Below are 15,585 nucleotides of genomic sequence, written 5' to 3'. Positions count from 1 at the left end.
TCAAAGAAAATACATTTATAAAGTCATCTGTTCATTTCTAATATTAAGTAAAATTGTTCTTAATCATCTTCAAAGTTTAGTGGTTATTAAATTGACGTCTTATAAGCCCCACCATAGACCAGAATTAAAATAAAATCTCTCTACAAGCACTTAGATACCTTGAGAACTCACAAAAATGTAATACATGGAGAATATTCTCCCTTCTCTATGTTAAATATTAAATGTCTATTTCAGTCCAAATATTTTCAAGGCCATTGTATTTTTATATCCATCCATATGACTTTATCTGTCAAACAATTTTCAAGACAATATAAGATGTCTCTGTGATTCCTTTGAACATTTAAGAAAATTTATTGCAAAATACAAATGGCTTCTCAATTTCTTTCCATTTCCTGGCAGAATATATTTTTATCCTAACAAAAATCAAAAGATTTCCCCCACTCTTTGAAATAATCTAAAGTGTCACTTCAGATTTTAAGAAGAAAATGGTGCATATAGCATTTTGACCTCATAGTTTATTTTGAACCATATACACTTTTGCTTTGGTAGAGAATAAAAGTTGCCTTTTTGACACCTTTTTATTCACTTCTGTTCATGAAAATTTCCAATAGTGAAGTTAATTAGCACTTTAGTCATTAAAAATGTCCAAATAATTATGACAAAAATGCATCAAAAATCTAAAAGATTTTTTTACAAGAGAAATAGCTTTAGAGAACGTATAGTTTGAGAATTATTTAGAGTTTCAAGTACTCCAAAAATCAAAGGGATGATGGGCAACAAAAGAGACATTTGCTGCTAGGCTGAAACTTACGTTTAACATATCTTTATATATATACATATATATATGTGTATATATATTTTATTATATATATGTGTATATATATATATATATATTTATATATATATATATTATTATATATATGTATATATATATATAAAAGAGGTAGGGTGTATAGCTCAATGGTAGAGCATATGCCTCACATAAAAAGATATATATATATATATATATAAAACTTTATTTTATAAATATATATAAAATTTGTAGATGGACACAATACCTTTATTTTATTTGTTTATTTTTATGTGGTGCCAGGGATCAAACCTAGAGCCTCACACATGCTAGGCAAGTGCTCTACCACTGAGCCACAACCCCAGCCCCACCTTTAGCTTATCTTGATCACAAATCCTTATTATCTCTATTTGGTACATATGAGACATGCACAGCTGTGTGCACTACAACCTCTAATTGAATTGGTTGGTATTATCACTTGCATGCATGTGATCGTGGATAATGAGGGCACCACTGCCAATCCCAAGTACATTTCTGCCTCATGGGTTCCTTATTTTGGAAGAGTATCTTGTTAGTTATGATGTGCTCCATCAAAATTTACATTCCTATTACTAAGAAATTAATCATCAATGCCAAATATTAAAATTTGCAACGTCATGCTTGATGTCAAAGATTTTATTATTTATAAAATTCACTGCAAGAGGCAGGGGGTATAGCTCAATGGTAGAGCATATGCTTTGCATGCCTGAGCCCTGGATCAATCTCCAGCACCCCAAAATATTTACTTGCAAAAGATTTTTTTCCATATATGAAAAAATCCAGATGATTTCAAAATTAACTTATTTGAAAATCTGAATACTTTCAAGGAATACATGTACAATGAAACTGGAATAGAAATGGATTAATGTGGAAAAAGTCATTTGATTTAAATAAAAAGTCATGTCCCACAAAGAGAGATGTAAATATACATTTTTAGTTGTATTATATTTTTAAATATTTTCATAAATAGTTTTCTTAAATATGTATTTTCTGTTGAAATAGAAATTGTGGCTTCCTCTGCCACAATAAGCTTACCTATGTCAATGACATAAGCAGGGTCTTTGGGGTGGTTAGGAAATGGAAGCAACATATACAAGTTTGCTATGTTTGGATGTGGTTTCTCCTGTAAACAGTTCACATGCTGCAGGCTTGGTTCTCAATGTAATGGTATTAAGAGTTGATGGATCTTTTAAGAGGTGGGGCCTAATGGGAGGTTGATTTGGTCATGGGGTTACCACCTTTGGAAGGAATTGATATTCTCAAGGTAGAATATCATATTTCTCATGAGAGCAGGTTGTTGGAAAGCAAAGCCACTCCATGTAGCCATGTTGCCATTTGCATTTTTATTTCCCACATTGGAAGACAGCTGGAATTAGACTTTCCAGCCATCAGAATTTTGAGCCAAATAAGTCTCTTTACTTTACAAATAATCTAGTCTTAGGTATTTCGTTATAGCAATATAATACAGACCAAGACACAGTTAGTTCAACAACACCTATATTTAGAATTAGAAAATCAGTACTTGATTATTCATTAAGTACACTTTGTATTTTTATTATTTATGGATTTAAAAACATTATCAGTTTTTAAAAGTTCATATTTACTGAATATAATGAATCAATCCACCCATGCAAAGAGGAAGTTAAAGATAGGATACCTAGGAATATCTAGGTTGTTTTGTTAGATTTAACTATTGTTACACTTTGAGAACTCTGGTCTCAACCTATGTATTTCTGGGTTACCAGTAATGACCTTAAAAGATGCTAAAAGTATACCATGAAAAAGCCCAAGAAAATTATTTCAGCTTGTTTTAATAGAAATATAAAATTAAATACTTGGTTTAAAAATGGGGTAAATCATTAAGTGGGAATTTTCTGGCAAACAGAGATATGTGATAAGCATAATAGGTTTTCCCTAAAATGTATTAGTATAGAAAGGAACCAATTCCTTTCAGGGTATGATTCTATATAGTGAGGAGAAACATTTTTTTTCATGTATTTCTATGCCTTCCTTAGAACCCTATATAAGGCATTTGCTACTCATGTCTGGGATGGCAAATATCATTGTGAGATGGGCATCATTTGTGATTAGTAGCAAATGTAGTCTCTGTTCTCTGAATGGTTTCAATTGCCATTGGACGATATCTCTGTGTATTGGTCAAGGAATGGGAATGTCTATGCTACAATAAGATAATATATATGTTTTATACTTGGATGTGCCCTTAATGGCTTCCAGAACCCTTCTATTCTGCTATGCCCACTTGAACTGGTGGACTAACAGAGAGAAGTCCAGATGACCTCATATGACCCTGTTCTCAGTACCAACAATTGCAGCAGCACAAGCAGGGTGCTTCTATGGCATTTTTTTTTAAATGGAGAAATGGATGGAGGCAGGTGAAGTGTAGGGCTTTGGTTTTATAATAGTGTAAAATAATTATTTGACCTGGGAAATCAGCAAGTGTTTAGAATTTGTTTGTTTGCTTGTTTGTTTTGGTACCAGAGATTGAACCCAGGAGCGCTTAACCACTGAACTATATCTCCAGCCCTTGTTATATTTCATTTTGAGATAAGGTCTTATGAAGTTGATTAGAGCCTTGAGAAGTTTCTGAGGCTGGCTTTGAACTCATAATCCTCCTGCTTCAGCCTCCCAAACGGATGGGATTACAGGTGTGCACCACCATACTGGGCTAAAGGCTTAGAGTTTAAGAGAAATAAATCCAGCAGAATGACTGAAAGGTCTACCTCAAGTTCTATGTTTTTTGAGAAGCATCCTAAAGGAGCCAGTCTACACTGACTACCACCTTTGTTCTCCCAAGTGGCATTACATCTCTGTCCTTTCAGTCACTCTAGTAGCAAATGTTCTTTTCAGTCTCTGCACTGCAAACTTAATCTCTGTTAAATCATCAATATGCCAACAGACATATTACCTAGGCTTCAGTACTAGTAATTCTATTTATTAATGATACCAAGGTCCAGAGAGATTAAATCATTTGTCTATATTCACATGTACATGATAAAAAAATCCCAGCCCAGAACTAGTAACTCCAAAGCTAGTTACACTTATTATAGGAAGTCCTTTAAGTTTTGGTTGGACATTTCAAAGCAGCCATTCAGCTTATATTTTCTCTGTCTGTCATTTGTTCCTTTTGTCTCTCTGGTCTTTGTTGTCTATTCACCATTTAAGACACAACGTTCAGATGTTTGTCCAATTATGTATATCTACCTACTGGTCTTTTCCAGGACTGGTGTGCCCAATATTTGTGAGAACATATACCCTGACTTTTGACAATATTGGGAGAAAACCATCTCTTTCCTTTCTTACTTAACAACCTGGTAGGTAATGAAAGATTATTTTAACCTAATAGATAAAAAAAAATGTAGTCAAAAATGAGAAATATAAAATCTTAAAATATACCTAAGATATACCAACTCCATTGGCCTACACATTTAGAAAATGTGTTTATGTGTTTCTATAGTAACAAATGTTCTTTTCATTCTCTGCACTGCAGAATTTATATCTTTTAAAATAAGATATTATCTTACAGGTGCAGTGGCAAATGCCTATAATCCCAACTACTCCAGGGACTGAGGCAGGAACATCACAAATTCGTGGTCAGTCTTAGCAACTTAGCAAGTCCTTGTCTCACAATTAAATTAAAAGGGCTGGGGGCATAGTGTAGTTATAGAGGGTTTGCCTAGCATGCACAAGACCCTAGGTTCAATACCAAGTACCACAAATAATAAGATATTGGTATTACAGTCTGTTCTTTTTAATGATATCTGCTAATATAACAAGGAATACATTACATAGCCTTTCGTATTAACCATAAGGAAACTGAGATACGCCTCTGCAGATCAGATTATAGAATAAGAGAAAACTGGGTAACTCTGGTGTTGTCATCTACTAGCTTTGAGATTATATTAGCCCATTTGTGTTTCTGTGACAAAATATCTGAGTAGGGTAACTCATAAAGAATAAATTTGGAACACAGGGTTCTTATGAGGGAGGGTCCAAACAGCATGACACAGGGCTCTCTGGTTGTGTCACAACATGGTAACAAAACAGAAAGAAAACTAGCTGTTTGTGCAGAAGGGGCCAAGGATACAAGATGGCATCAGTTTATGATCATTGTTCTCAAGAGCACTTTCTGGGAGACTAGCATTAATACCTTCCTTGGGTGGTGTCCCAGGACTTAATTACCTTCATTAGGCCCCACCTCTTGAAGGTTCCACCCTGTCCACATCACCACATTGAGGACCAAGTATCCAGTATATGAACCCCTTGGGGACACAAACAAAATGTTAATCATAGTAGGGATCATGTCAAGATCTTGCCCTCTTGGAGTCCCAGTTGCATCTCTGGAAAATGGAGATCATAATCTATGCCCTAATCAGAGGATTAAACATTTTCATATATGCAAATTACCTGGGGTAGTCTAGTTTAGTCTACTTCCTAAACATAAGTCTCTTTCAAGAAGGCTAAGAGACAAAGAAGGAACAACCCTTTGTCTAGTTTAAAGGAACCAGGGTTAGTTTGAGTTTCAAAAGAAATGATCTTTCAGGACAAGTCTACTCTTGTTGTCCTGAGTTGTAGGAAAGATCATCTGGCAGCTCTGTCTGCATCATGCTGGCTTTATTTACACATTTCAGATTGAACCAGGGAATGTGGTGATAACACAGTTTAGCAAACACAACACCACACCGCATCTGTGGCTGCTGCTACTGAATTGCTTAGGAAGACCACAAACAATCCATTCAGAAAGACAGAACTGCTGTCACACACTTTTATATTTCCCTTAACATGAAAGCTTCTGATTATACAAGGACATTTGTAATAAAAATAGTGATAACCATGGGTGAGATTAAACAAATAAATAAGATAATTGTGCCTAAACATAGAGCTTTCCATTGATATATTTGAAAAGAATGGAATTCTACCTGTCATTACAAACCTCCAAAACTATAGAATCTAATGGCAAATTCATGTGATACAGGGCCAACTTTACAACCAAGCATGTACCACAAGCAGAAGCAGCAACAAAGGATACAATCTACCTAATCCAGAAATCAAATTTCATAAACTTTGCTTTTTCAAAAATACACTCTAAAGAATGTCACTGATTATAAGACAAGTAACAAGCTCCAATTCTAACTAAAATTTTATATGATATAAAGACAAATGCAAGAGCGTAATATTTAAACTGCTCATTTGTTTATGAAATGTCAAAAGCATTGAGGATTTTGACTAAGTTTTATAAGCAGCTGAATTAGGAACAATTAATGTGCCTGTGGTGTAACATAGCTGTTCGTTCTCTAAAAATAAACCAAAAACATAAAGAATAATTCAGAAGGCAACCCTTATTTTTTTTTCCTTAAGGTCTTGTTTCCTTTCCAGTGTCTCCAATGAGACACTGCAATAAACTAGCTTCGAGCCTCTGGGACAGAATTAACACCATCAAAATGAATTTACAACTGAGAATTAATTATATAAGCAGTATGTTACTTTAAATCTTTCCTGCATGTTCTGATTCAGAAAAAAAAAAAAAAACTCTCATTTCTCTATTAATTATCTAAGCAAAACCAGAGAGATATTCCTGAAAATTGACCCTGTCAGAAAAAAACCCTTTCGACATGCTTAAAAATTGAGTAGCGTTTGTCACAGGATATGCAGGATTCCCAAAAGAAATTGATGTAAAATTTTCTCTCACGATCCTCCCAGTAATTACAGCCACCAAGACTAAAGATACAAAAATACAACTTTACACAACAGGAATGTTTGGTCTGTTTCATTTCAGTGAATATTGAAAGCCTGGAATTTGAAAACTTGAAGAATTATAAACATTAGAAATAGTTTGAGTGGCATGTAACATGAAAAAAACTTCTGTGTCTGTCATAACAAAGAACAGGAAGCAACATCTATATATGAGATTAAAAATTATTCTTTAGGAATCCTAGCTTAATGCACTGGGAACTGTGTTTAGGATTTCTTCCCATGGGGCATTTTGTTGGCAGACAGACACACGTGTGGTGTCAACACCATGGTTCATGCTATTAAAGTGGGGGTGGGAAGAGAGAAATCTGTTCTCTTTCTGCAGAGTGCTTGTTTCTCAAGTAGCTCTCTTACTTTAGGAAATGTATATAAAGCAGAGTGTTTGGATTTGAATCAACATCATTTCTAAGGGCCTTTCCCCTGCTCTGGTCATTATGGAGCTTATATACTTTATGTAACACCGTTTTGGGCTTGCAATAGTAACCTCTGGTATCAAATAAAAGGATTAAAAAATTTAAAAAAAAATGAACACCACCAAGAGAAATAAATTCATTACAAAGAACTAAAAAATTGGTCACATTTTATAAATAAATATATATATCTTAGATTCTGGTATTCATTCAGTTCCTCTGAGCCAACTGACAGGATGCTGTGCCACCACAAGGTTAATAGAGCTGTTTTCTGTAACTACAACTATTGTAGACAAATACACAAAATGCAACAGTTGTTTAGTTTCTGTGTGCCTCCTTTAGCTTCCTCTCAGGTAGGAGAATAAAGCGGGTAGAAGGTAAAAATATTTACATCATCAAGAAATGCAAAACGTAATTCTCATTACCCTAAATGTGAATTTAAACACAGCTTCTGTTGGCACACCTTATTCCCCCAGCATTTCCTCTCCAATTCCCATCATCATTTACAAATCCTGATGAAAGTGTAGTAATCACACAGCAAGACTGTTGTTGAGCATGACCATCTTGCTTATTATTGCAATCTCTGTCCTCACAGAGGCTTTGATAAGAGAAATCAATAAATATCAGCAACAATAATGTGGAAAAGGGAATGAATAAATTGATGATATGCTCCAGCATAATGATGTAGTACAGTGAAATATAAATAAGACTTAGGAAATAAGATCTGGGTTTAAATCTTGCGACTATCCTGGCTGAGAAATCCTGGACATGTTACTTAATTTCTCTTAACCTGAGTTTGTTCCATTGTGGATGGGAAAGATAATATCAAAAGTAATGACTTGAATACTCAAAGAGTTAAAGGGTATAAAAGCAGCTTGCAAATTTGGAACACTCTGAAAATACTAGTATTTTAATTAATCTCACTATTTAAATAATTCTTACATATCACAATTTTGTTTTAAATTAATACTTGTGTTTCATTCTTTTTCATTTATTACTTAATTTTTCATGAGGGAAAAATGTGCTTCCACCTTTCTGTTAATTATCTCCATAAATTTTATTTCACTTTTCTAATAATTTTCTTATAGTCTTGTTGATGATTGGTACTTAGATTGGGCCACATTGAAATAGAAGGTTCACAAGGAAAGACAAGAGGAACAGCTACTGTGCTCAGAAAAATTACTTGTGGACGATTGGGATACAATGTCTAGTGTATTCCACCCTAGCTTGACATAAAAACTTTAGGCAATGAGAACTTAAACACCATGATGCAGCACAGACTACTAAATATCAGAGCCTTATACTCAATTTTGTACATGTTAGTTAATAGAAAGATAAACAATTTATGCAATTACAGTCTGGTACATCTTACTTCACAAAATTTGAAAGTAAATACTAAGTACAGTCCTTACAGTAGACATGGCAGATAGTATCTACTAGTATTAGGAACAATAGTGTGATAATAAAAAGGATATTTTGAATATTCCCAAGGGCTAGGTTAGTATCATTTTTGCATTACTTCTAAAGGTAATAAAGTCAAACCCTTTTCAGAATGGATGTTTGAATTTTAAAAAAGAATGTGAGCAAGCTGACATGTCAAAGGAGTATAGGAACTGGGGAAGGCACCCTTTTCTCATTCAGAATGTCCACAAATTGAGAATTAAAAATTGGCTGGAACCCACTTATTATTAAAATCTTACGACATTATGGCCAAATGTTATCAATTAGATCACTTAGCTAATAAAAACCATATGAAATAAAACTAAAAGGACTTATATCAGAATTTCCATTTACTTTAGTTCCCTAAATTTTATCCTTAAGCAGATCTTCTATAACAGGCCCTGTATGTGGGTTGTATATGCGCCGAAGGAGTGTGTCTGCACAGATACCCACACAGGCACGTCTACAACTATTGTTAAACATCGAAAGTTACGTCCTGGATTTTGATTTTCTTACTATCACCATACTTCATCATCTTAAAGTAACACTGTTAATGGAAGAATTAACAAAAATCACTGATCAAACCCATTTACTGAGCTTTGGACATCTTTTAAGAAGGCAAGAAGAATAGTAAGCAAACCACTCTTATTACTAGATTGTAAGGTGTCTCCCATGAAAAATAGTTTTCCTGAGTTAGGACAGTAGATTAACTTCTCCCTCTACAACAAAAGGATGAAAGCAATGAGCCTCAGTGGACCGAACAACCCCACTGAAAGTAGTGTGCAGGTTAATTTACAGAGAGAACTCCTGGGTACAGAGGCCATGGTCTTCTTCCTTGATGGCTCTGCCTGTGTAATGATAATGTCATTCAATAGATTGCTGGATTGTGAAATTCACAGTTTAAATGTGCTTAAGTTTTAATGATGACACCTAATTTGTGCAAATTGAAAATATAATGTCCATTTGCATCTTTTCATTAGAAATTGTTCATCAATCAACAAAAATGCATTATGTTTCTTACCTTCTTCAAGGAAAACATCCATGTCTGCTTTTAAATCAATTACTGATATAAAAAGATGATTTTCTTTTTTCATAAACTTTATCAGAAAATTCTGACCTCATTGATGATCCTAAAAGGACAGATCATTCAAGTCCTATTTCTGTCAGCCTAGTTATAAATAAACCAACCCACAATGCAGGCATCAGAGTAGTTTCTTTCTGATAGCAATACACTGCTTTTTTTTCTTTTATTATATGCCCTATGATTCCTCTTTCCTGATGCTAATAGTAAATGCTGAAATATTCTGTGTAAGTGGTTGTTGAGCTGGAAAAAGAAAGAAACTCTTAATAGAAGTATTTATACCTTCAGCAATGAAAACAAGATATTATTGTCTTGCATGACCTTTCCTAAGTACAGGATACAGCATTTTACACAATAGTTTCTTGGTTCATGCTTCAATTACTGACCTTTACTGTGTAGAAAATTAATGCAATTTTCATTGTAATCCATCCGTACAAATAAGGTCCACACGGAAGGATTCCACATATGGAATCTAATACAAATAGGAAATGTCAACTGATTGCTGTTGGCTGAACTTAGCCATTATCTGTTTGTTCTGGGGTCCCTTGCAAACTACACTTGCAACAAGCAATTTCTTACATGGGCCATCAGGTATAAGAAAGGAGGATTTCCTCTCTTTAAAGTTTAGCTTGTATGCTTTACTTCCTGAAAGCCAAAAATCTAGTTACCTGAAACTTCTATGCTCTCATTGAAAGTTCACGAAAGAAAAGGCAAAATTGTTCAGTCTAATCTGGTTTCTAATACAGATCACCACCAAGCACTTTTAACAATAAGAAGGAGCAAGAGGCTACAGTGATGTCATTTTGCAACAATCCCTGTTCCAGACAATAAAAGTATGACAGACCCCAGATCATGTCCTGGTCTGTGCATCCAAGACAGGCAGAAGATGAGAGTGCATTCATCTCCTGAGGAAGTTGGGCCAAGGGGTCCAGGCAGCCTTTCATCTTTCACAGTCATCTGTGATGGTATGTGGTGGGAAGGGGTGCTGGTAATTAAGGAGTGTCACTTTTAAGATGGATGGTTTGGGTAGAAAGGAGTTTCTCTCCTCTTCTGGTTCTGTAAGAAATGGCTGTGTGTTTATAATTTGTAAACAGTTCCTCTTGGCATGGGTGTGTTACAGTTCCCAGAAGCACAGTCTGTCACATCTAACACACAACAGAAGCCAGAAGGGCTCAGTGGAGAAGACCTCTCTGACAGTCCACTGTGGTGGGGAGTCGCCTAGTCACTGTGTATCCATGTCTACAATGAGCACATGTCAGTGGTGGAGGCTGCTGTATGTGGAGAAGAAGTGACACTTTGCACACCTGCAGGATGTGCACTTGAGGAGCCTCCATGTTGAATACCCCTTTAGTTCAACAGATTTACAAGAAAAGGTATAGTGAAAAGAAATGAAAAAGGACTAGGAAGTCTACCATTCTCCCTAGCTATTGAAAGGTTTGTTAAGCAGAAGAGGCATAAACAGAGGTTGAATTATTTTACACTAATTCCTTTAGAGGAGTTTATAGAAATATAAAACTGAAGAAGTAAAACTGCCATGGTTTTGCATTACCTATTAAAAGGCCCTATTTGAGCCACGTGCGTGCCTGTAATCCCAGCAGCTCAGGAGGCTGAGGCAGGAGGGTCTCAAGTTCAAAGTCATACTCAGCAACTTAGCAAGGCCCTAAGCAACTCAGTGAGACCCTGTCTCTAAATAAAAAGGGCTACAGCTATGGCTCAGTGATTGAGTGCTCCTAATTCAATTCTCAGTACCAAAAAAAAGGCACTATTGAAATACTGTAATAAAAACATGTCAAGAATGAAACTGCCCTGGAGGGAGTGAGGAGAGCCCTGCTGCCACCCCTTTCACCTTGGGACAAATTGATGCTACTGTCATGAGCAGGGCCATGCTGGGATGGATGAACCCAGGCCAGGGTGCTGCCATTCACACTCTCTCCTCTGTCATCCTTGCCCAGAAAGACTTGAAGCACATTCATATAGCTCTGTCTGCAAACATCCAGGTAGTCTGAGGCAACTCAGTAGAAGATTAGACCTTGACAACCAATAATCTACACTTCATGGCCTAACTTTGTTGCTTGCCCTTTGCCAAACAATACTTTTCCATTCCTAGTCTTCTTGTTGGAAGCTCTTCTGCTTCAGAGGGGCCAAAAACATCTGGTCCAAATGATCTCTAAAGGGTGGGCAGGGCCTTATTCCTGGGGTGGCTCATTTAAATAGACTTGGTCAAATAGAAAAAAAATTTTTTTTCCTCTCTTTTGAGCTTTGGTTTATGAAAATTTAGAATTTTGCCTAGTGTGATATTGTGATATAATAAGAAATATATATTTGGTATTTGTTCCTGGCTCCTGGCCAGAGCTCCTAAAACTCTTGGAACTGCCTAAGTGATAAGAGTGGTAGGAGTATGTTTTGTTATATTTGGTTTTGTCTTCAGGTCCTGAAATAGCTGCAGATGTAGAAAGGTGAAAGGAGAATTTTTTTGTTGTTCATTAAAAAAAAAAAAAAATGTCCATCACACCTAAGTTTAAGTTAACGAGACAACATATTTTAAAATCCCCTAAGGATAGGGAGCTGGTTGCTAGAGGAATCCACCATGTGATTAGAGGATTGGAACTGAAAGGCCCACCTTTCCCAAACCACCTAGCCTCCAGAAAGAGGGGAAGAACTGGACATGGACTTAATTACAGTGGTCAGTGATTTAATCATCCATGCTGACTTAAGGAAGCCTCCAGAAAAACAACCAATAAAGTAAAAAAAAAAAAAAAGCAACTATGTCAGGAGGCTTCTGTGCTGTTGAATATGTGCAGGAGCCAGGATCATGCAGTGCCTAGGGAGGGCAAGGAAGCACCACACCCCAGCCCCAATCTTCCTCTGTGTGTCTCTTCCAATTAGCTGTTCCTGAGTTGCATCTTTTTCCACAAACCAGAAGTGTAAGTAAATGTTTTCTTGCATTTTATGAGCTATTCTAGCAAATTTTTAAACCCAAGGAAGGGGCTGTGGGAACCCATAATTTATAGCTGGCTGGCTGGTAGAAAAACTGTAGGCCCAGACTTACAACTGGTACAGTGTATAGGTTTATAACTAATTCATTAATACTGGCTATTTTCTTTCACCAAACATCCCTTCTGCACTTTAGCCAGGCAATGACAACTAATATTCAATGATGGTCACATGGTAAACCCTCCCATCAATGCATCAGGATGAAAGGTGAATCTGTGTGACCTCTAACCTGAAAAAGGAAGATTTCCTTTTTATAAATATTATACTTTATTATTTTGCTATTAACGATCTTCTCAGCACAACAAATACAACTTACTTTGTAACCCACCCCATTTGCCTTAAATGGGTGAAACCATCTGGTCCACTCAATTAATTTTCAGGCTCTTTGTGTCATGGAGCCAGTATCTTTGAATTAATTTCTATTCAATGGGCATTTATATTGCACACTTACTCTTAAGGTTCTCCCTTCTACCCTTTCCTCTCCCAGAAGCCTCCTCCATTCTACCATCCCTGGCCCCATATACCCACAGGTTTTAGGGGACTGGAAGTCCATTAAGCTTGAAGCATCTCATTTGGCACTTCCCTTTTTTCATTTTATTCCAGAAGGTTTGTCTGAAAGTGTAATGACAACAAAAGCAGCAGATTTGAGAGATTCTCCCAGGAGAAGTAAAAGGACAGATGTACACAGACATATAGCTGAAAACGCTGCCAGCAACAGCTGGGGAACTGACAGGCTCAGAAGTGGGTGACCACCCCACAGCGCGCCAACGTGAACCTAAAGGAGCAGCAATTTCACTTGATTTCCTTTTGACTTCCCAGGCTACCTTTTATCTACAAAGGGGAGGGCTAACCTTGGCTTTCATCCAGAGAGCAGCCTCCGATCGGTATGCTGTTTAGAACATTTCAGTTATTCCTGACGTTATATCCCCTTTGAATCTTATTATGTGAAATCTTAGGGCCCAAATATCGCACTATACCCATAAAGGTGTACAAACATTACCTGTCCATTGAAAAAAAAATAGTATTTGTAAGACAGGAAAGGCAACTGCTACTCCTAATCCATTTGGGTAAAGAGTCAAATAGAGGATTGTAATTGTTCCATTTTTAATACAGGAGATCCTGGGGTTTTTAAAAAATATTTTAATATCATTGTATCATTTGATTTACAGTATTAAAGAACCAAAAAGACGCAACCTAGAGGGGCAAATCTGCTGCCCCCATTGGTGTCCCTGTCCAGTTGTTTCTTAGAAGACTCACCCTCTCTTCTTCCTCTTCCTCCTCCTCCACGTCTGTGCTCTCCTGAAACAAAACCCCACAATTTGTTAATTAAGCCTCAACCATAATCATCCAAAGAGACTGAATCGCATACACATTTTAAATTTTGTCTACAGAATTCAAACATTAGTATTTTTAAAATTTATTACTAAAGTCTTGAAAATGCCATTTGAAAAATTGAGGGACACCACAGCAAGACCACAAATGATAGGCATCACCATCTCCATAGAACAATTAATGTTTAAAAAAAAAAGCTACAAGGAGAGCGCCCTTTGAAGGCATCCAGCTTCACAAATACATTGCTGACTTTCACTCTTCTGTAAACAGTTTCGTTCTCATTCTGACAAATGAACCAACTGCTCTGTTAAGGCTGAGAATACCGTATTCCGTTTGTGCTGGGCTCATGGTTATAATGACTCCTCTTTCCCTTTGGGGTCATTACTGAAACATTAGACAGTAGAAAATGCATTTGTCTGAATATAATACATCTTAAGGATAAGTTACAGTTTCTATGTGGCTTTATTGTTTTCCTTGGGCTCTGAGGTTTGGAGAAGCAGGTCAGGGAAGAAAACCCAGGGCTCTGATGTGGACTCGTCCACTTCAGCTCAGGTGCAAAATATGGTGCTGCCAATGGGCTCATTCAGATCTCTTTGGGAGTCTTGGCTATTTAATAGGTGAATTTTTAATCATATCACTACAGTGTCTAAAAACACACATAAATGCATACACAATCAAATGAATTAAACAGCTCAGAAAGAAATGTTCAGTATTAAACAACTAATAATTAATATTAGGGTCAATTTTCAGCTTGAACACTTACCTGGTTGCTTAACTGTGCAAAGGTCAGGAGTACTATTTAGTATCACTCCAGCAGTTCAAAAAATTGTCAGTAGTATGCTAAGTTAAATGATTAGATCCAGAGTACTCTGCTATAGTACACAAAACCACTGAGTGGTCATCAAGAAATTTCTCCAGAGCTGGTACAGAATTCTCATGATCTTCAGCTGGCAGTATGGGACATTCACTGACCCTCTCAGGACCTAACCTGTTTACCATTGGCAGTAAACATGTTTCATGCAAGCTGATAGATAAGTAAGAATGCTATGAAACTGGGTTATGAGAGGGAAAAGCGAGCGTAATTTGGGAAGTTGTAAGTCTTCAGCTTGAGTCACTGTCTAGCACATTTTCGCTCTGTGACTTTAGGGAAAATGTTTTGCCACTCTGAACTGTAGTTTCAGCAAGCATAAAATTAAAAGAGTACCTCTTCCACCCTTATACTTTACTATATAGATCAATGAATTTGAATGTTTTATATACAGAAAAGGCATTATATACACACTTAGATTCATACATATGCAAGTTTATTTACACACATGCATATGTACACACATGCACATATAGATACTACAAACACACATCATGCATGTTGTGGGCCAAATTAAATCTGATTAAACATTTTAAAAGTGTCAGTTGATCACATTTGTTATGACAGATGCTTTTCTGTTAATTTCCCTCATTTATATACCTCAGTAAAACACTGTCTTTCAATGGATCTAAACTTTAAACCCATTTATTTATTTGGTTTCATTATCTTATTGTTATAAATCTTACTATTATAAATCTGTCTATTGCATTAAATGATCAAAAATGAACAGAAAAGAATTTTGAAAGTGCCTGAGGTTTTACCTCTTACTACAATATTCATTTTCTCCACCTTCCCTCCATCCTAAATGAAACCAGAAATATCCCATAAACGTTCATGGTTTCAAAGACAAATTTTTTAAGTG

At 36.1% G+C, this 15,585-nt stretch overlaps 1 protein-coding gene across 8 annotated transcripts in view; it reads right to left on the bottom strand.

Moving 5' to 3' along the window:
- Mctp2 (multiple C2 and transmembrane domain containing 2) overlaps positions 1–15,585 on the bottom strand; it is a 219,554-nt gene that overhangs the window by 23,187 nt on the left and 180,782 nt on the right. For 7 of the 8 annotated variants that reach the window (XM_015493108.2, XM_048790319.1, XM_048790318.1 and 4 more), the window contains one exon: positions 13,781–13,822. In XM_015493108.2, coding sequence (XP_015348594.1) covers positions 13,781–13,822 — 42 coding nt within the window. Of the gene's footprint in view, positions 1–11,305; positions 13,136–13,780; positions 13,823–15,585 lie in introns of those variants that run through there. The other variant, XM_048790320.1, reaches the window with a different exon arrangement.

This window comes from Marmota marmota, unplaced genomic scaffold (genome assembly GCF_001458135.2).
Source record: "Marmota marmota marmota unplaced genomic scaffold, marMar, whole genome shotgun sequence".
Classification (NCBI taxonomy): Eukaryota; Metazoa; Chordata; class Mammalia; order Rodentia; family Sciuridae; genus Marmota; species Marmota marmota.
Note: the sequence above shows the minus strand (reverse complement) of the source record. Positions and strands in the feature narration are given on the sequence as shown.